This window comes from Hylobates moloch, unplaced genomic scaffold (genome assembly GCF_009828535.3).
Source record: "Hylobates moloch isolate HMO894 unplaced genomic scaffold, HMol_V3 SCAFFOLD_6, whole genome shotgun sequence".
Lineage (NCBI taxonomy): Eukaryota > Metazoa > Chordata > Mammalia > Primates > Hylobatidae > Hylobates > Hylobates moloch.
This window is the reverse complement of record NW_026652281.1, coordinates 145,532,401-145,553,602: the sequence shown is the minus strand read 5'-3', so window position 1 is coordinate 145,553,602 and position 21,202 is coordinate 145,532,401. Positions and strand designations below refer to the sequence as shown.

At 46.1% G+C, this 21,202-nt stretch overlaps 2 protein-coding genes across 10 annotated transcripts in view; both read right to left on the bottom strand.

Annotated features, from left to right (window-relative positions):
• Positions 1-21,202, bottom strand: part of WWC1 (WW and C2 domain containing 1) — a 181,970-nt gene that overhangs the window by 21,114 nt on the left and 139,654 nt on the right. For 5 of the 9 annotated variants that reach the window (XM_032158581.2, XM_032158580.2, XM_032158583.2 and 2 more), the window contains exons 14-17: positions 20,110-20,196; positions 18,888-19,080; positions 8,209-8,376; positions 5,465-5,556 (exon numbers count right to left, since the gene is read on the bottom strand). In XM_032158581.2, the coding sequence (XP_032014472.1) occupies positions 5,465-5,556; positions 8,209-8,376; positions 18,888-19,080; positions 20,110-20,196 (540 nt within the window). The remainder of the gene's footprint in view (positions 1-5,464; positions 5,557-8,208; positions 8,377-18,887; positions 19,081-20,109; positions 20,197-21,202) is intronic. The other 4 variants (XM_032158584.2, XM_032158582.2, XM_032158587.2 and 1 more) reach the window with 1 other exon arrangement.
• The window catches only part of RARS1 (arginyl-tRNA synthetase 1), a 234,378-nt gene that overhangs the window by 88,139 nt on the left and 125,037 nt on the right, over positions 1-21,202 (bottom strand). The window lies entirely within an intron of this gene.

Below are 21,202 nucleotides of genomic sequence, written 5' to 3'. Positions count from 1 at the left end.
ACATCCAGCTAGCTGGCTTGGCGAGAGGTGTAGGGAAACACAAAATCTCCCTGAGGATTTTCCCAGTGGGGAGAATGCATTTTGGATCTCTACTCGCAACTCTGCAATTAAAACTCTTCTGTACTTAGATGAGGACTGCTGCTGTGGAGGGGCCTTGGCTCTCCTCCTTGGCCCCAGCAGCCTCTCTATCTACAAATAAAAGAGCTGTTGGCGGGTGCGGTGGCTCATGCCTGTAATCCCAGCACTTTGGGAGGCTGAGGTGGGTGGATCACCTGAGGTCGGGAGTTAGGGATCAGCCTGATCAACATGGAGAAACCCCATCTCTACTAAAAATACAAACTTAGCCTGGCGTGGTGGCGCATGCCTGTAATCCCAGCCACTTGGGAGGCTGAGACAGGAGAATCATTTGAACCCGTGAGGTGGAGGTTGCAATGAGCTCAGATCGCACCATTGCACTCTAGCCTGGGCAACAAGAGTGAAACTGTCTCAAAAAAAAAAAAAAAAGGCTGTTAAACATGTGAACACACAGGGAGCCCCTCCACAAAGCCCTCTGCAGAAGACACATTGACCAGTATTTATTGAGGGCTCCATAAGCTCCAGGTGCTATGCCTCACAACAGTGCTCAAAGAGATCATCTCCATTTCCCAGATTCAAAAAGTGAGGGGCAGAGGCCTGAGGCCTTGTCCAATGTGGCAGGCTAGTCGTGGAGCCAGGTTTGCAAAACAGGTTTGTCTAGATCCACTAAGTGCTCAACCATTATGGGAGTCTCTTTTATTTGACTGTGAATCTGATCTAAATATTCCAAGATGATAAAAAAAAAAACCCAACTTAATTTTAATTGTAAAGAGAAAAATAATTAAAATCAACAATATCTTTTCACCCACTGGAGTGGCAAAGCGGGAAAAAAAATCTGGTAATATCAAGTGCTGGTGAAGGTACAGAAACAGGCATATCCCTGTGGGAAGTGTAAAGGAGAGCAGCCAATTTACATTCTGAAGGCAATTTAGCCTTATCTGTTAAAATAAAAAACGTACATATGCTTAATTAAGTTACAGCAGTTTGATTAGATTGTCAGAGAGGCTGTAGGTTAGGGTACTCTTAATCATTGCTGGTGGGAGCATTTATTAATAAAATCTTATGGCTGGGTGAAGTGGCTCACGCCTGTAATCCCAGCACTTTGGGAGGAGGAGGCGGGTGGATCACGAGGTCAGGAGATCAAGACCATCCTGGCTAACATGGTGAAACCCCATCTCTACTAAAAAATACAAAAAATTAGCCGGGCGTGGCGGTGGGCGCCTGTAGTCCCAGCTACACAGGAGGCTGAGGCATGAGAATGGCGTGAACTCAGGTAGCGGAGCTTGCAATGAGCTGAGATCGCGCCACTGCACTCCAGCCTGGATAACAGAACAAGACTCCGTCTCAAAAAAAAAAGAAAAAAACAAAACAAAACAAAACAAAAATCTTATTTGAGAACTATTCTATGATGTCTATTAAAATATAAAAAACACACGTCCTGGGATCCAGCAATGCCACTTCTCAGCATCTGCCCTAGACAAATACAAGTTCCCAAGGAGGCAAATACAAAGATTTTTCCCGCTAGTATTGTTTGGTGTCATTCTCCTGTATTTTCTAACACTCTTAGTTTTATTTTGCTTGTGGATCTTAAAAAAAAAAAAAAAAATCCAGTCTTCTGATTATATGATTTAAAGACATATAAAAACAAATAAAATAAAAAGAGAGAGTACCAGTGACATGCTAGGCTTTGGGTGCCGAGGAAGGACTGTAAATTGGAACAGACGGACAGCCTTTTGAAGACCAAAACACAAGACTCCAGAGATGAGCAGGCATGGCAAGGCCAGTTAACATCCCAGGACCAAGAGAAGCTTCCAGTCTTGGGGGAGGGGGCCGCAGATGGTTTACCCCACTACAGCAGCTCTGGGATCCCCAGCCCTCTTTGTAAGACAGCGTCTGGGGGAAGTTTGAATGGCAGGGGGTGTGGAGACAGGGGGCCACAAAGGGAGAAGGAACAGAAGGCAGTTGCTAGGAGACGGCTTGAAAAGTTGCAGCACAAGCTTGGAATTTGGTGGAAACCACTGATCTTGTGCCAGGGTTTTGGGAGATAGGTCCTGGGCCTATATTCTGGCATCAGACCTTTGCCTGTGTGATCCGTAGTAGAGTGTGGCACAGCAGTGTGCCAAGGAGAGAGAGAGAGGCAGAGAAACAGAGAGGAAAGGAAAGAGAGAGGGAGATGGCCCGGGGTCAGTGGGGAGAGACAGAGAGAGAGGGAGAAAGAAAGACAGAGAAAAGGAGCGGGAGAGAGAGATTGAGACAATTTAGAGAGAACCCTAAACTAACAAAGGAACATACAAAAATTCCAGGAACCTTGCCATCCACTTTATCACATGAAAAAATAGTAAGGGAGAAGAGTAAAACAAGAATCAGCAAACTATAGCCAGTGGGCCTAATCCTGCCTGCTGCTTTGTTTTGGACAGTCTAAGCCATGAATGGTTTTTATATTTTAAAATGGCTGAAAAAAAAATCAAAAGGAGACTACTTGGTGAAAAGGTGCAAATTATATAAAATGCAAATTTCAGTATCCATAAATGACATTTCAGTGGAACACAGACACTGTCATTGGTTTACATACTGCCTACGGCTGCTTTCACACTGCAATAGCAGAGGTGAGGGGATGCAACAGAATTCCTACGACCCACAAGGAAAAGAATATTTACCATCTGGCCCTCTCCAGAAATCATCTGCTGACCTCTGGAGTAAAAGATATTAAGGGACGGCGCCGTCTGAGACTAAATATATAATTTGGGGCTCTAAGAGAATAATAATAAGGAAGAGTTATTGAATGCTTCCTCTAGGTCAGGGTCTGTGTTAAGCGCTTATCATGCATAATTTTACAAAATACCCCATGACATAGTGGCTGTTTTCTAAATCTCTATTTCACAGATGAGGAGACGGAAGTTTACAGCTGTGATATTTAGCCCAGGCTGCACATTAGAGTCAGCCAGGGAGCTTTTAAAACTTACTAATGCTCAGTAAGGTCTTACTGATCAGAAATAGGATCCCAGAAGGAAGTTGGCTGAGCTAGACTCCAGATCCATATCTGTCTGAATTTAAAGCACATGCACTTAAGACCAACTTATTTTTCCTGCTAAATGGCAAGACTCATAGGCTGTGGCCATTTCCTACGTGGGATTTACCCTGTTTCCAGCCAGTAGTGAGGAACATTCCTTCTCTTTTTCCTAACAATAATTTCGACCATGTATTGAGGGTCTACCATGTGCTTTGCACTTGATCTTCATTAGTGCCTTTCCCTTGAGTCTCTTTCAGTAACCTTACATAGTATTATTTCCTCAGTTTTCAGATGAGCCTCAGACAAGGTTAGAGCGACTTGCCCAACAGTGACACAAGGTGCGGGCTTCTGTGGTGCTCGTCACATTCTGCTTCCTGATTTGGTGCTAGCTACGGAGGAGTTTTGCTTTCTGAAAATTCACTGAGCTCTATGCTTAGGTGAATTTTCTGTATGTATTTTACACTGCAATAAAAAGTTTAAAAAATACTTTGCCTAAGGTTACACAAAACGTGAAAAATCCAAGTTTCAAACCCTAGTCAATGTCATTGTTTCTTAAAGTGTATGATGAGACCTTTCTCATGATACAAGGAATTAAATAGCACTGAATTACAAAGGGAGAAAGTTGTCCCCTTTTCAATTCTTGTTCAGACATTTTGATTACATCAAGGAGAAAGTCTCTCTTTGGCAATAGCATGTCTTCAACATTGCTGAAACACTTGCTAACCTTTTTTTTTTTTTTTTAATAACGGGAGAGAAGGCTCAGGCTTAGCAAGCAATATATCTAACTAGACTAATAATAGTGCTTTATTTTCATTACATTGTGTTTTCCACAGTTACCTTTTGAAGCAGACTTGGCTCTTGGTCTACCCAGTATCCACTTTTTCCCTTAGTAACAGAAATTTGATTTTCGTACCCAAATAACAGACCTCATTCTCCAGTCTCGCTTGCAGTTAGGCAGGCTAAGTGGCTAAGCTTGGCCAATGAGAAGCAAGCAGAAGTTGCTGTGTGGGACATTCAGGAATGCTTCTTAGTTAAAAGGTGTACACAGGCATGCTCTCTTTTGTCTTTCCTCTTTCCTGATGGTTACCTGCCTGATGGCTGGTGATCCAGCAGCCATCTTGGGCTATAAAGCAGCCTTGGTGATGGAGGTCACATAGTAAAGACAGCAAAGCAGACAGAGGAAAGGAGCCTGGATTCGCAGTAATACCGTGGGGCTGACAGAATTGGATAGCCTTGGATTGCTTCCTCCCGTTTTTTTTTTTTTTTTTTTAAACAGAGTCTCACTCTGCCACCCAGGATGGGGTGCAGTGGCGCAATCTCGGTTCACTGCAACCTCTGCTTCCTGGGTTCAACCAATTGTCCCTGCCTCAGCCTCCCGAGTAGCTGTGATTACAGGTGCACACCACCATGCCTGGCTAATTTTTGTATTTTTTAGTAGAGATGGGGTTTTGCCATGTTGGCCAGGCTGATCTCGAACTCCTGACCTCAGGTGATCCATCTGCCTCAGCCTTACAAAGTGCTGGGATTACAGGCATGAGCCACCACGCCTGGCCTCTCCCATTATTTAAAAAATTTTTTGAGAGGAGGTTTCACTATGGGTTCAAGCAATCTTCCTGCCTCAGCCTCCCGAATAGCTGGGATTACATTCCTCTTCTTTCTTTTTTTTTTGCTCTATCACCCAGGTTGGAGAGCAATGGTGTAATCTTGGCTCACTGTAACCTCCCCTTCCTGGGTTCAAGTGATTCTCCTGCCTCACCCTCCTGAGTAGCTGGGACTACAGGCGCGCCCCACCATGCCCAGCTAATTTTTGTATTTTTAGTAGAGACAGGGTTTCAACATGTTGGTCAGGCTGTTCTCTAGCTCCTGACCTTGTGATCCGCCCACCTCGGCTTCCCAAAGTGCTGGGATTACAGGCATGAGCCACCGTGCCTGGCCCTCTTCTTCTTAAGTGAAGAACAAGTAAACTTCTATTTTATTTCTGTCTAATATTTCTGCTCTCCATTCCTGAAAGTCAAATGCAATTCCCAAGAACTCTTTAATTTATGGCAAACTACACAAATTTTCCATTTAGAGTAACGTAAAGTTTCTTTACTGTTTTTTTTTTAAGCAAAATAAATGTCACTATATCAAGATAAAGAACATTAGGTGTGAACTAGCATAGGTGATTCATGGGAAACAAAATGGCAAATTTGAAAGGAATTCTGGGAACCATCGTACTAGGTTACATTGCCTTTTTGCCTGTAGAGAACCTGTGAGGAGAGGGGTTCTCAACCTTCCCAGTGGAACCCTTCTCTTAGTTGCACTGGCATTGGGGGATCTCATTGCTGGGCCTAGGTCCAGGCAGGGCAGCTCCTGGGGCCCAAGGGCGTGCTCACTCACCAGCTGTCTTCCAGCGTCTGTGTGCTGCTCCTGCCCTCCTGCCTCTTCTCCAGCTCCACTGCTGTCTGTTCCAACAGAGCAGACACAGCGTCCTACAGAGACAAAGGTTGCTGGGTCATTGGGTACAATGTAGGTGCCACCCTACCTGCCAGGAATCAGAGCATCTCAGAGCTGTGACCCTCCCAGTGAATTGATGGTGAAACCAAAGACCAGAGTGGTCAAGTGTCCTGCCCAAGGTCACTGATAAACTGGAAAAATTGTCCTTAATTCCTTCAACTAGCAGTTCTCCGGAGAATAGCTCCTGTATGTATGAACCTACTCAGAATCGTGGTGGAAGACAGCCAAGTTTAGCAGTGAAGTGAGAGAGAATTAAGGTCTCTGACTGTAAGAAGACCACAGCGTCATCAGACCAACGTGTGAACCATCAATAACATAACGCAATAAGGATTTGACATAGAAGACAGGTAATAGGAGAGATAAGTATTGGCTGTTTGGGAACAGTGGAGCAGTGATAAAGCTTGGGAAGTTGCATTCAGGGAGGGCTTCCTGAAAGAGGAACATTTATACTGAATGGTATCTACAGTGAAAAAGCCCATATGACTTGAGGAAATTATTTAACCTCTCTGAGACTGTTTCCTCTAATAACTGCTAGAAAGGGTTGTTATGAAGATTAATTGAGACTCTACACCAGGAACATAGAAGAATACCTGGCACATAATTGGCATCCAGTAAATGGTAGCTAATACTAAAGCAAAAACTGGATCCTGTAGTTTTCTGAGCACATGGTTAATTTGTAGTTACCCTTGGTAGTGTGGGCCAGAGCCTGAAAAATTCCTGACGTTTTCTTGTAAGGAGGGAAAGAGGGAACTAAAATCAACTGAAGGCCTGGTATATACCAGGCACTGTGAAAGATGGTTTATGTGTAGCATCTTATTTAATTTTTACAACCATCCTGGTAGGTGGGAATTATTATGACTCGCTTGAGAAACAGGAAGGAGAGAACTAGTGTGTCTAGGGTTGATGTTACTTACTCAAGGTCATGCTCTAGGAAGGAGAGGAGTTTCAAGACCTTTACCAGCTCACTGTCTGCTTTTGGAGTGAGAGACCTGGGTTTGAGATCTAGCTTTGCTGATGAGATGTACATCTTAATGTAATTTGGTTATCTCTCTGAGCCTTGGTAAACTGCACATAATAAACAGAACAGTGCCTGATGCAAAAGGAAGTACAGAAAATGATGATGATGATGATGATGATGATGAAAAAGAAGTTGGAGTGGGGAGGGAAAGGAGAGGAGGCGGAGAAAGAGAAAAAGAAAATAGACTTACTTTATCTATTTGCTACCCTTATCTTTACCTGTATGTCCCAACCCATCCCCTCCATTGAAATTCTAGGCAGTGGCTGTCCAAACTAACCAAGTACTGACAGAGGGAACAACCTCTACAGAGAGGGAAGAATCACTACAGAGAATTACAAGAAAACCTGAATCCAAAACACTCTCTATTTAACTTTTTGATGTGGCCAGGATCCCGTAGGAGTCCAATACCCTATATGTAAGACTCACTTCGCTGCTCAACTGAGTCCTGCCCAGTCTACCTGCCCAGGAGGTTTGGGCTTTCCAAACAGGAGAGACAGTTTAAGGATATTTTAATACATTAAAGCGTACTGCACTAAAATGAAAACAAAACATATTTTTTCACTGAAAATAGGCAAATATAAGATTTTTTTTCTTTTCTTTTCTTTCTTTTTTTTTTTTCCTGAGCTGGAGTCTTGCTCTGTTGCCCGGGCTGGAGTGCAGCAGTGTAATCTTGGCTCGCCACAACCTCTGCCTCCTGGGTTTAAGCAATTCTCCTGCCTCAGCCTCCCTAGTAGCTAGGATTACAGATGACTGCCATCATGCTTGCTTGGCTAATTTTTGGAATTTCAGTAGAGACAGGGTTTCACCATGTTGGCCAGGCTGGTCTCGAACTCCTGACCTCAAGAGATCCTCCTGCCTCGGCCTCCCAAAGTCCTGGGAATATAGGCATTAGCCACCACGCCCAGCCAAGATTTTCAAATAACAAAGTCATAATGGAACAGTTACCAAGTGCTCTTTAAATATATTTCTTCAAAGCATCATAAAAACTATTTTCTTATTTTTATTATTATTATTTTTTTTTTGGTAGAGACAGGCCTCACCATGTTGCCCAGGCTTGTCTTGAATTCCTGGCCTGAAGAGATCCTCCTGCCTCGGCCTCCCAAAGTGCTGGGATTATAGGCATGAGGCTCCGTGCCCATCCTCATAACAACCTTTTAAGGCTCATATTAGACATTAAAAATTGGAGCCTCAGAGAGGTGATATGACTGACCTAGCCCTCTGATTCTCTTCCCATGACTTCCAGCTGTCTCTTATACAAAGCCTCCACTATGGACCTTGAACAAAGTAGGGGCCCAAGAAAGGCTAATCTTTTATCTTCCATAGTTTTCTACCTCCTTCTCCATTTCATTTGTAAAAAATCATGAATTAAGGTTTTCCTTAGCCAAGTGGTATTAGGTAGAGCAAAGGACAGAAGGAGGAAAAACAGATGTGGAAGAGTACAAGTTGCGGAAGCGGAGCCGCCTGCCCCTTAGTGGAGATCTCTCCTTCCCTGTCTTCTCCTACTTCCTCCACCCCATTGTTCTCCTCTCATGATGCCCGACCACCTCCAGTTCTGGGAGAGGCTTTCCCTTCCAACATCCAGGTGCTGCCTTGTGGGAGGGTGGCGCACCTGGTCCCGGCTCACCGTGCTGGCAGGCCCTGGGGCAGGGGCCATGACTCCCACTGGCTTGAGCTCCCTGCTTTGTTTCTTCAAGTATTTGTAGCTGAGGAGGTTGTACCAGCGAGTCGACCTCTCCCCAGACCGGCAGACCTCCGCCAGGCTGATCTGGGCACCTCCCTGTTGGGGATGGAAACAAGGAGAACATAAGCGGCGGGGGGCAGGAGGGTGGGGACACCAGGTGTCAGGGAATTTGGTTCAAGGGGACAGTATGGAAAAAACACCACTCCAGATGAGAGGTAGGCATCCCGGCAGGAAGAGAGGCCAAGTTGTTAACACTTCCAATTAACTCATTTGTTCATTCATTCATTCGTTGATTGGTTTAATCATTTGCCAAATCTTTACTGAAGACTTATCCTATGAATTTTTTTAATTAAAAAAACTATGATAAAAAAAACCTTTAGTTTACCATCTTTGCCCTTTTAAGTGCACAGTTCAGTGGCATTAAACATTTCGCACATTGTTGGAAAAGAGATCTACTGAACATTCTCATCTTGCAAATCTGAAACTCTACACTTATTAAGCAACGACTTCCTTTTCCCCTTCCCCACAGCCCCTGGTAACCACCACTGTATTTTCCGTTTCTATGAATTTGATGACTTTAGATACCTCGTATAATTGGAATCAAATAGTATTTGTCTTTTTGTGACTGGCTTATTGAACTTAACAATGCCTTCAAGGTCCATCTGTGTCGTAGCATGTATCAGAATTTTATTCCTTTTTTGTTGTTGTTTATTTGGAGGTAGGGTCTCACTCTGTTGCCCAGGCTGGAGTGCGGTGATGTGGTCATAGCTCACTGTAATCTCGAACTCCTGGGCTAAGAGATCCCCCTTTCTTTTTAAGGCTGAATAATATTCCACTGTATGGGTATGCTACATTTTGCTTGTCCAGTCATCTGTTGATTTGGGTTACTTCTACCTCTTCACTATTGTGAGCAGTGTTGCTATGAACATGAGTGTACAAGTAATTCTTTAAGAACCTGCTTTCAGGCCGGGCGCGGTGCCTCACGCCTGTAATCCCAGCACTTTGGGAGGCTGAGGTGGGTGGATCATCTGGGGTCGGGAGTTCGAGATCAGCCTGACCAACATGGAGAAACCCCATTTCTACTAAAAATACAAAATTAGTCAGGCATGGTGGCATATGCCTGTAATCCCAGCTACTCGGGAGGCTGGGGCAGGAGAATTGCTTGAACCCAGGAGATGGAGGTTGCAGGTGAGCTGAGATCGTGCCATTGCACTCCAGCCTGGGCAACAAGAACAAAACTCTGTCTCAAAAACAAAACAAAACAAAACAACAACAAAACCCTGCTTTCAATTCTCCTGAATATATGCCCAGAAGTACAATTGCTAGGTCATATGGTAGTTACATTTTTAATTTTTTAGTGGAACGACTACACTGTTTACCTTAAGACTCACTAAGGGAGCGCTTATAATCCCACCAACAATGCACACGAGTTCCAATTTCTCTATATCTTCACCAACGCTAGTTATTTTGTGTGGTTTTTTGATAGCCATCATCCAAATATGTGTGAGGTGGTATCTCATTGTGGTTTTGATTTGCATTGCTCTGATAACTAGTAATGTTGAACACCTTTTCACATGCATGTTGGCCATTTGTATATTAATTTTGGAGAAATGTCTATTCAAGTCCTTTCACCTTTTCAAATTGGGTTATTTGATTTTTTTGTTGTTGAATACCCATTCTGTGTTACTTATATTAAGCACTAGGTTCTGTGTTATGTACTGAGGATAATGATGGTCTCCACCTGGTTCCACCTTCTGGGAGCCAGCACTCTCCCAAGGAACTCAGGAACTGAACAAGTAATTAATTCTAAGTGAGGTAGAAAACTGCGTATCATTTCTTCTCCACTAAATTTGCAAAAGTTTTAAAAATTGACAACAAATGCCGTTGGTGAGGTTATGGGGAAACAGGCCCTCTCTCACCTTGCTCGTGGAACTGTAAAATGGCAGAAACCCAATGGAAGGAATTTAGTCATGTCTAGCAAAAATATAAATGCATTTTACCCTTCGACCGAATAATTCTCCTTGTAGCTGTCTATCCCACAGATACACCTGCAGAAACCTGCACAAGTACAAAATGACCTACAAACAAGAGTATTCATTCTGACCCTCTTTGTAATAGAGAAATTTTTTTTTTTTTTGAGACAGAGTTTTGCTCTTGTTGCCGAGGCTGCTGGAATGCAATGGCATGGTCTTGGCTCACCACAACCTCTGCCTCCCAGGTTCAAGCGATTCTCCTGCCTCAGCCTCCAGAGTAGCTGGGATTACGTGCCACCACGCCTGGCCTTTTTTTTTTTTTTTTGTATTTTTAGTAGAGACGGGGTTTCTCCATGTTGGTCAGGCTGGTCTCGAACTGCCGATCTCAGGTGATCCACCCACCTCAGCCTCCCAAAGTGCTGGGATTACAGGTGTGAGGCACCCGGCCAATAGCAAAAGATTTTAAACGACCCAAAGGTCCGGCAACAGGGAACAGACTAAAAGAACTATAATCTATCCATACAATGGATTATAGAGCCATGTAAAAAAGAGGAAGATCTCTTTTTACTGATGCAGAGAGATGGCCAGGCTATATTGTTAAGGGGAAAAAATAGCATGGTGCAGAAAAGAATATATAATATGCTACCTTTTGTGCAAGAGAGAGGGGGTTAGTATGTCTGTGTCTATAGCCTATCTATATATTGCACCATGTTTGAGGTGCCAGGGGGAGTGAACATGATCATATGTGCACAAGAAATAATGGAAAGATGAAAAAGAAATTAATCAAAGTGGTCACCTATATAGGATAGGTGGTGAGGCTGGGGTGGGGAGAGAGCATGATTTCTCTTCAGTAAACCTTTCCATACAATTTTTCTTTGAATTATGTAAATATATCCCTTAAAATAAAAACAAACTATAACAAACTAACCTGACTGACTATAAGCTCACAGAGAAGGGAATTATTTCAAGTGACTTAATATTTTTACTTTTTTTTTTTTTTTTCTCCTACACCCTTCCTAGAAATTACTACAAACTAATTAATCATTCCTCAGAGGCTTTATTGTTTCAACATGTGCAAAAATCAGCCCTGGTCAGGTTTGGGAAGGTGGTCAGCTCACCTTCCCCTAACACACCAGTGTTGGTGGGTGGAAGGGGCTACCCAGACTCTGTGCTGATGGGTGGTAGAAATACCAAATGCCAGTTTGCAAAATGGACTTGTAGCCAAGTGTATTAATCCGTTCTCATGCTGCTAATAAAGGCATACCCGAGACTGAGTAATTTTTTTTTTTTTTTTTTGAGACGGAGTCTCGCTCTGTCGCCCAGGCTGGAGTGCAGTGGCGCCATCTCGGCTCACTGCAAGCTCCGCCTCCCGGGTTCATGCCATTCTCCTGCCTCAGCCTCCGGAGTAGCTGGGACTACAGGCGCCCGCCACCACGCCCGGCTAATTTTTTGTATTTTTAGTAGAGACAGGGTTTCACCGTGGTCTCGATCTCCTGACCTCGTGATCCGCCCGCCTCGGCCTCCCAAAGTGCTGGGATTACAGGCGTGAGCCACCGCGCCCGGCCGAGACTGAGTAATTTATAAAAGAAAGAGGTTTAGTTGACTCACAGTTCAGCATGGCTGGGGAGGCCTCAGGAAACTTATAATCATGGCAGAAGGGGAAGCAAACACTTGCTTCTTCACATGGTGGCAGCAAAGAGAAGTGCCGAACAAAAGTGGGAAAAGCCCCTTATATAAGCATCAGATCTCATGAGAACACACTCACTGTCATGAGAACAGCAGCATGGGGGTAACAGCCCCCATGATTCAATTACCTCCCACCAAGTCCCTCCCACAACACATGGGGATTATGGGGGCTACAATTCATCAGGATGCACTGGAACGCGGCAGGGCTGTGCTAGGTCTGGGACAGTGAAAGGTGGTTTCTGAGAGCACAGTGGGGCGTGGGGAGAGGAAGAAAGCACGATGCTGACACTTCACTTGTTTAGTACCAGCTTCCTCATCTGGAAAACAGGGAAAATAACTCCTACCTACCAGCCTATTGGGAGGATCAGAGGGAATTAAATGCTTGGCACACTTCAGACACCCAGAATAAATGTACATATATACAAATATTTGTCTATTACTCAGTTACTCATTCAATAAAAACTCCCTAAGCCCTTCGCAGACTCTGGAGCCACAGAAGCATGTAAGACATGATTCTTCCCCAAAACGGGGCTCATGGTTTCCTAGGGAGATAGACAGTGATTTGGATATTACAGTTCAGAACATGCCAGGCCATGTGTGAGGTATGAGGGGAAAGGACCAGGATCACAGCTTTGAGGTGTAACACCTCCAGCAGATTATTATTAATTCTAACAAGATACACTGTTTGTCTGGGGCCAGCTCACAGCTGTGAGTATTGTCTACCTCAGTAAACTGGATGGACTTTTGAGGGCATTTACGTATTCATTCATTCACTTATTCAACACCCAAAAATCTGCTGAGAAGTCTTATGTGCCAGGCACTGTTCTGGGTGCTGGAGATAGAGCAGAATTGAAGGCAGATAAATATTCCTGCCCCATGACCTTATATTCACGTCTAGGGGAATCAGATAACAACTCCATAGGTAAACTCCATACTGTGTTTCATCGAATCTAAGATGCCATCATTTAAAAGTGTACCATTATTTTATGCACCAAGAAAGAGAAATAGTTGCCAATGAAACTATAACCTGTCATCTAGTACACAGTGCATCTTGATTTCAGAAATAAAACGTAAAGATAACATGTACCCTAGAATCTATGAGGTACAGCGAAATGTTAGGTGATAAAAGGTGCTGTAGAGAAAATACTACAGGGAAAGGGGCTAGGAGGGGATAGGAGAGCAGAGAGGGTAATGGGATTTATATAGGGTGGAAGACCTCACTGAGAAGGTGACATTTGAATAAAGTCCAGAAGGAGGTGAGGGAGCACCTGGGAGGACAGAATGCCAGGCAGAGGACACAGCAAGTGCAAAGGCCTGGAGGGGAGCACATGTTGGTGTATTCAAGGAACACGAGGCTGGAGGAAGAGTTTTGGGGATATAATTCCAGAGATAAGATGTGGCCAAATCCCAAGGGGTCTTGGAGGCCAGGCAAAGGACACAGGTGTTGACTCTAGGTGGAGACATAAGCCATCATAAGGTTTTAGCAAAAGAATGGCATGCACTGATTTACATTTAAACACGATTAGTCTGGCTACTCTGTTGAAAAAAGAGGAAGGGGAAAAGGACAGAAGCCGAGAAACCAAGTAGGAGATGGCTGCCATCATCCAGGTAAAGGAAGACAGTGGCTTGGGTCTGGGGAAGCGGTGAGAAGTGGAATCTAGGGTTCTTTTGAAGGTGGAGCTAAGAGGATGGGGTGAGGGAAAGAGTGGGGTTAAGGATGACTGCAAGGGATCTGGCCTGAGCAATGGAAGAATGAGACTGCCATCGGCTGAGACAGCGGAGACACAGGATGAAAGGTCAGGGGCATTCTTTTGGCCATGTTAGTTTGAGGTCCTATTTTACATTTAAGTGAAGATGCAGAACAGGCAGTGGAGATACGAGATTCGAGGCGAGTGGGGAGGCCCAGGCTGGAGCCCTGCACTTGGGATGGGTTTGCAGCTGGGAGACAAAATGAGATCACCAAGGAAATGAGTAGAAAAGGGGAAGATCAAGGACCCAGCTCTGGGCCCTCTGACATAGGGAGGTCAGGGAAATGAGGAAGAATCAGCAAAGGAGACCAAGATGCTAGAGGTGAGGGGAGAACAATGGAAGAGCGAGGTAACCAGGAGGCCACGCAAGGGCAAAGGATGTTGAAGGAGGTGGAGTCAGCCACTGTGGCAAGAGTAGCTGGCAGGTCCAGAAGGAAGATGGAGAGCTGGCCTCTGGTCTGGTAACAAGGAGCTCACTGATGAACATGATGAGCACACCGTCGGTACAAAGATGAGGGCCAGGCCAGGCATGGTGGCTCACACCTGTAATCCCAACACTTTGGGAGGACAAGGTGGGCGGATCACTTGAGGGAAGTTTGAGACCAGCGTGGCCAACATGGTGAAACCCCATCTCTGCTAAAAATACAAAAATTAGCCAGGTGTGGTGGCGCGTGCCTATAGTCCCAGCTACTTGGGAGGCTGAGGCAGGAGAATGGCTTGGACCCGGGAAGCGGAGGTTGCAGTGAGCTGAGATCACGCCATTGCCCTCCGGTGTGGGCAACAGACTCTGTCTCAAAAACAAAAAAAAAGAAAAAAGAAAGATGAGGGACAAAGTCCACGTGGACTGGGTTACAGAGAGGAAGGGAACACCTCTTTCAAGTTTTTCCATAAAGAAAGGGAAAGAAACAATGTAGTAGTTTGAAGTGGAAATGGGGTGAAAAAAGTTTTAGGTCCCGCGTGGTGACTCACGCCTGTAACCCCCAGCCCTTTGGGAGGCTGAGGCGGGAGGACTGCCTGAGCCCAGGAGTTCAAGACAAGCCTGGGCAACATAGTGAGACCCCATCTCTACAAAAAATACACAAATTAGCCGGCCATGGTGGCATGTGCCTGTAGTCCCAGCTATGGGGGAGGCTGAAGTGGGAGGATCACTTGAGCCCAGAAGGTCGAGGCTGCTGTGAGCTGAGTTCATAGCACTGTACTCCAGCCTGGGCAACAAAGCAAGATCCTCTGTCAAAAAAAAAAAATTTGTTTTGTTTTGAGCATGGGAGAAACAACAGCATAATGATATACTGATAGGCTGGATCCAGTAGAGGAGGGAAAATTGAAGATGGAGGAAAGAGCGGAATGGCTGCTGGAGTAATGTCCTTGCGAGAAAATGGGGGCGGTGGCCTCAGACAGGAGTGCAGAAGGCCCATCCTCAGAAGCCAGGGAAATGGCAGAACCTACAAGAACAGCTAGATATGGTGTGGGGGCCCTCTTCTGAGTCTGTCCTCTCTTCTCTCCCTGAGAGAAGTATGAATTAGTCATTGTGATGAGTGGGTGAGTAAATGGTCCAGGGAGATACAGTATAATTTCTGGGCAGCATTCAGGGCTCATGGGAAGTGAGTGATCACCATTTCCAAATGACACCATACAGCGTGGTTGTGTGCATTTTTTTTTCCAGTTGCTCAGTTGGAGAGGCGGGGGTGGAGAGTTCGCTTTAACAGGGCTGGGTTTTGCCAAGTTCGTATGCCAAAGTGAGAGGAGGCAAGGGAATGGTTGTAATGGTGAACCATGGGACGTTAAGTGGGGCCTGAGAAGCAAGCTAGCTTGAGAGAGTCCGGGCTGGGTGGCATTGAGCTCAGCAGTAGAGCAGTGGGCAACTAGGCCCCCTGCAATGCCATGCTAGGGCATTTGGTGGAACTGTTGCCTGCGATATTGGGAAGGTGGGCTGTGTATTCCTCCAAACCTGTAATCTGGGTCTGGGGACATGAGAGACACTCATAGTAACCCCCTGAGAAGTAGCACGGTGAGATGGCTACACATAAGGAAGCTGGAGTCTCTGTTCAAATCCAGGCTTTGCCATTTTCTCCTTGGATGACCTGGCAGGTTACTTAGCCTTTCTGGGTCTTGATCCCTTATCTTCCTGGGGCCATCGTGAAGATTACATGAGATACTGCACATGAAGTTCTTAGCCCACTGGTAGACACACAGACTCGGCTCAGTACAGTTGCTGCTGCTGCCTGGCTGGAAACAGACTGGGGATTCCACACACCCTGCTGCCCGGAGTCTCTGTGTGGGAGCGGACAGGCCCTTTTTCCTCCCATCTCACTTCCTCTCCTCCTCCAGCCACCAGAATACGACAGCCTGACACTCCATGTCCCCACCGTATACGGGAAAGGAGGTTTCCCATTGGCCGCAGGCAGAGACAAGCCACAGTGAGATGAGCGCTTTGGCTGCTGCCATGGCAACTAGCAATGACCAGACTTCAATTAGGAAGGAGGAATAAAAGGCATCCAATTAGGAGAAGAAAATAGGATTGAGCCTCTTCTTGCTTAGGAATGCCCAGGGCCAAGGGAATGCTTCGCTGGAGGAGCCCAGGCTTGCCAACCCCTTCAAGTCACCACCCCCACCTCTGGGCTCCAGGGAGCCCTGTGCTGGCAAAGAGACAACACAGAGGCGCTGACGTGTGTGGACTTCAGAGGTAGACCTGCTGGGGTTCAAATACGGCTTCTGCCACCTTCCTGTGATAGGAAAGGTCTTTCACCTCTTTGTGCCTCAGTTTCTCCACTGGAATACGCTACCTATTTTGCAAGGTTGGAGTGAGGATCAATAGAGATAATGGGCTGGGGGTGGTGGCTCACACCTGTAATCCCAGCACTTTGGGAGGTGGAGACAGGCGGATTACTTGAAGTCAGGAGTTCAAGATCAGCCTGGCCAACATGGCGAAACCCCGCCTCTACTAAAAATACACAAATTAGCCGGGTGAGGTGGTGCGCGCCTATAGTCCCAGCTACTCTGGAGTCTAAGGCAGGAGAATTGCTTGAATCTGGGAGGTGAAGGTTTCAGTGAGCCGAGATCACGCCACTGCACTCCAGAGACTGAGAGCAGGACTCAGTCTAAAATAAAAAAAAAAAAAACAGAGATAATGCATGTAAAGAGCTTAACTCAGTGCCTGCCATATAAACTGCATCCTACCGTCATTAACTATTGCATTATTGTCAGTAACAACATCAATGGCAGTGATGCTGCATTGTACTCAGCTAAGAAGGAAAGAGATGGGAACTGATATCCAGTGAGCACAAAGTGCAAACACTTTGCTGCTCTACATTCTTGCTACACAAAGTGTGATCCAGGAACCAGCAGCACTGGCCTCACCTGGGAGCTTGTCAGAAATGCAGACTCTCAGGTCCTGCTCCAGACTTGCTGAATCAGAATCTGCATTTTAGCCAGAGCTCCAGGTAAATTGTGTGCATGGCACAGTTTGAAGCGCTGCTTCAGCACCTTATTTAGTCTTCAGAGAACCACCTCCAGGAAGGCGGTATGAGCCAGATTTTACAGATAAGGGAACTGAGACCGAGAATTGAAGATTGTGAGGAGACACGGCTGGAAAGGCAAGCCTGGTGACAGCCCCAGGCCACAATCCAAGGATGTGGCCCCACAATGCCATGATAGAGAAACAGATATAGCGCATGCAGATCAAGGCAAGGATGGAGAGCAAAGAGATTCCCTTCTCTGGGCAAAGGTCTGTGATTTATAGCAGGAGAAAGGGGCGAGCCCTCCGAGAAGGCAGTGAGAGAGTCTCCACCTTCCAGCTTCCAGAAATGGAGGCAGGAGAGGCTCGGAGGGGTGTACACATCTTGTTTCTCCCCTTTGCACGTACCCCACATTTTCCTCCATCACTTCAACCCATCCATTTCCAACATAGCCCTCCTCACAGTTTGTTTACATCTTAGCCATCAATGCTGGCACCTTGTCTGTTTGGCTCCCCATTGAATCCCCAGCCCCAGACACAGGGGTGGGGACACAACAAGCTCCCAGTACAGATCTGAGCATGAGTGGAGCGACCTTCTAGGTATAATGCCCACGCTTGGGCTCCTTTGTGCCCACAGTTGAGTTATCATTAAAGTACTCTAACACTAAATGGCATCAGGGTTAACAAAGCCCTTTACTTCTTTTAATTCACTTGTACATCACAAGCCCGAGTTAGCTATTATATAAAATCCCTCTTCTACAGATGGGAAAGCTGAGTATCTGTCTGCACTTGGGTCTGCCTGTCTCTCAGGACACAATGTACCTGGGCTACTTCATCCCCAGTCCTGACTCCTGCCAATGCAGTGAGAGATGAAGCTGGAGGAGGTCAGTTTCAGGGAGGAGGCTGGCAATGGCCCCACTCAATGAGAACCCACTGTGGATCAGACACTTGAATAGGTGCTTTACAGGTGCTATCTCAATCCTTATGAAGATTCTTCTGGTGGGCAGGATGGAGGCGTTATCATTTGCATTTTAGGGATAAGAAAAATGAGGATCAGAGATGTTAAGTACCTTGCCCAAGGTCATCCAGCTATACAGCAAGTGGTAAAGGTGGGATGTGAATGCCTATGTGTTTGTTTTCATTATTCTGTGCTTTTTTTCTTTTTTTTTTTGACACAGGGTTCTGCTGTTGCCCAGGCCAGAATGCTGTGGCATGATCAGCTCACTGCAGCTCAAGGGATCCTCCCATCTCAACCTCCAGAGTAGCTAGGACTACAAGCATGCACCACTATGCCTGGCTAATTTTATGTTTTGTAGAGACGGGGTCTTGCTGTGTTGCCCAGGCTGCTTTCGAACTCCTGCACTTGAGTGATCCTCTGGCCTTGGCCTCCCAAAGGGTTGGGATTACAGATATAAGCCACCACACAGCCATAGTCTGTGCTTCTTATCTAATCTCTCATGCTGTATAGTAAAGCTGCGGTATGTGGCTTTTTCCAGGTTCTGGCAGTTTTAAAAGGCACTTTCAGGTCCATCACTCTTCCTCTCGTGAAAGAGCTCCTTCCCTCCCACCCTAAGTCTGAGAACAACATTCACCTGTGGAAGTCTCGCTGCCTAGAATCCAAGATGAGCCTGATTGATAGCACAACCTGCATCTCCTTCGAGCCTTCTTCCTGAAGCTCAGGGTAGACCAATCCCCATAAACACAGAAGGCCAGCCAGCCAGCCAGCCAGCCAGACACGGCCCTTACCAGGCACTCTTCCAGATGGCTGCTGTCGGTGGTACAGACGTCGACTCTTAAGGTCTTCTGGTGAAGGGCTGGATAGGACATGGATACCCAGAACACCTCATTGAACACTAGAGTGTCTGAGGCGTCCAGGGGCCGGGTCCGGAACAGGCAGGTAGTGCTTTCAGAGCAAGGAAGGACAGCCACGCGGATATTACTAGAGGGAGACAGAACCGCAGGAAATCTTGGGTCAGCCCATGCCTGGGGCTAAAATCTTGGACTAAACAGCTGCTGAAATTCCTAAGCAAACAACAGTGGATGAGAGTTTGCAGAAGTGAGGAATCCGGGGAAGCAGGCCTCTATACACTGGAAGGAACTTTGACAAATCAAACAAAATTCCAGATGCATTTGTCCTTTGGTCCAGACCGTTCACTTCTAGGCATTATCCCACAGATGCCCCGGCCTGAGTACCAGTGAGCTATGGAGGAGGCTATTCCGCCTGGCACTGTCTGTGTGGGCAAAAGACTGAAATCGACCCAAGCATCCCATCTTGTCTTCCTTCTGTTTTGTCCACCTTCCTGCCCTTCCTTCTTCCCACATGTGCCACCCTCACAGTCTGGCTGGGTGTAGACCACAGACACATAAGCTTCTGTTGCCACCCTCCAGGCCTTACAATCGGAGAAAACTTGGAGGCAGATGAGTGCAATAAAGGATAAACCCATCTACCATGGGAGGAGCCCACATGCGGACAGAGCAGGTGTTTGCATCCTATCAGCATCAAGGTAACACGCAGTCACACCCCTCCAAGAGAAGCACAATGACTGGTGTTAACTCTTGGAAACAGAAGACCCATCTCTCTCTGCAAGGAACACTTGAGCTTAGGAGAAGATAAAACAGACTGTGACCATCTTCTCCATGAGGCTCCAAGTCCAGGAGGGTAGGACCCAGGAAGGCTCTGCTCACCACCCCATTCCTAGAGCTGGCATGTAGCAGGTGCTCAGCACGTAATGGGGCAGGAATTCACACAGTCATCTAGAGAGTGCTTGTCTTTACAGTTGGTGGGCTTGCCATTGCGCCTGTATTCACATGCACAGAACTGACATTGAGCATCACAGTCATATGCATTACAAACCCACAGTGCCTTGACAAGGCCCATAACTGCATCAGGACAGGGCAGAAAAGTGACCCCCAGGGGTAACTCCAGAGGGTGAGAGTATGATATACACCCGTCCAGCTACATACTCACACTTTCTGGTCTTGTTGCTGCAACAGAGCAGAAAGGTTACTCAGCTGGATGATTAATATTGCAAATTGCTTATTCTTCTCATCATACCTGAAATGAAAAGGGGCATATGAAGTACCTATTAGTAACACACTCATCTCTCTCATTCCTTCTCTCTGTTAAAAGTCACAGGACATGGCTGTTGGCTGCCCTGGGGACTATGGTGAGCCCAACAGCACAGGCCCAGTGCTTTGCTGCCATGCAGGGATGTAGAGCTAGAGCTGCCAATTGTTTGAAAAAATTTTTTTGTTTTGAAACAGGGTCTCACTCTGTCATCCAGGTTGAGTGCAGTGGCATGATCAGGGCTCATGGTAGCCTCGACCTCCCAGGCTCAGGTGATCCTCCCACCTCAGCTTCCCAAGTAGCTAGGACTACAGGTGTGCACCACCAAACCCAGCTAATTTTTTCTATTTTTAGTAGAGAGGGGGTTTCATCATGTTGCCTGGGCTGGTCCTGAACTCCTGGAATTAAGTGATCCCTCTGCCTCAGCCTCCCAAACTGTCAGGATTATAGGTGTGAGCCACCGCGCCCAGCCAGTTGTCTGAATTTTTAAAAAGAACCCATAAATGTGGGTGATATTTCATGATATGGAAATGTTGTCAACTAATTCCTATTAAAAAATATTGAAGGCCAGGCTTGGTGGCTCATGCCTGTAATCTCAGCACTTTGGGAGGCTGAGGCAGGCAGATCATTTGAGGTCAGGAGTTTGAGACCAGCCTGGCCAACATAGTGAAACCCCATCTCTATTAAAAATACAAAAGTTAGCCGGGCAAGGTGGCACACTCCTGTAATCCCAGCTACTTGGGAGGCTGAGGCAGGAGAATTGCTTGAACCCAGGAGGCAGAGGTTGCAGTGAGCTAAGATCGCACCACTGCACTCCAGCCTGGGAAAAAAAAAAAAAAAAAAAAAAAAAATTGAGATCATCCCCCAACAAAAGAAAACAAAAAGAACAACCATGTGTGTATTGACCCAATCTGGGCTGCAGCCCCCACTGATCAACTTCCATCCAGATCAATGAAACCTAGATGTGATGGGAAGACAAAGGCCACAGCAACAA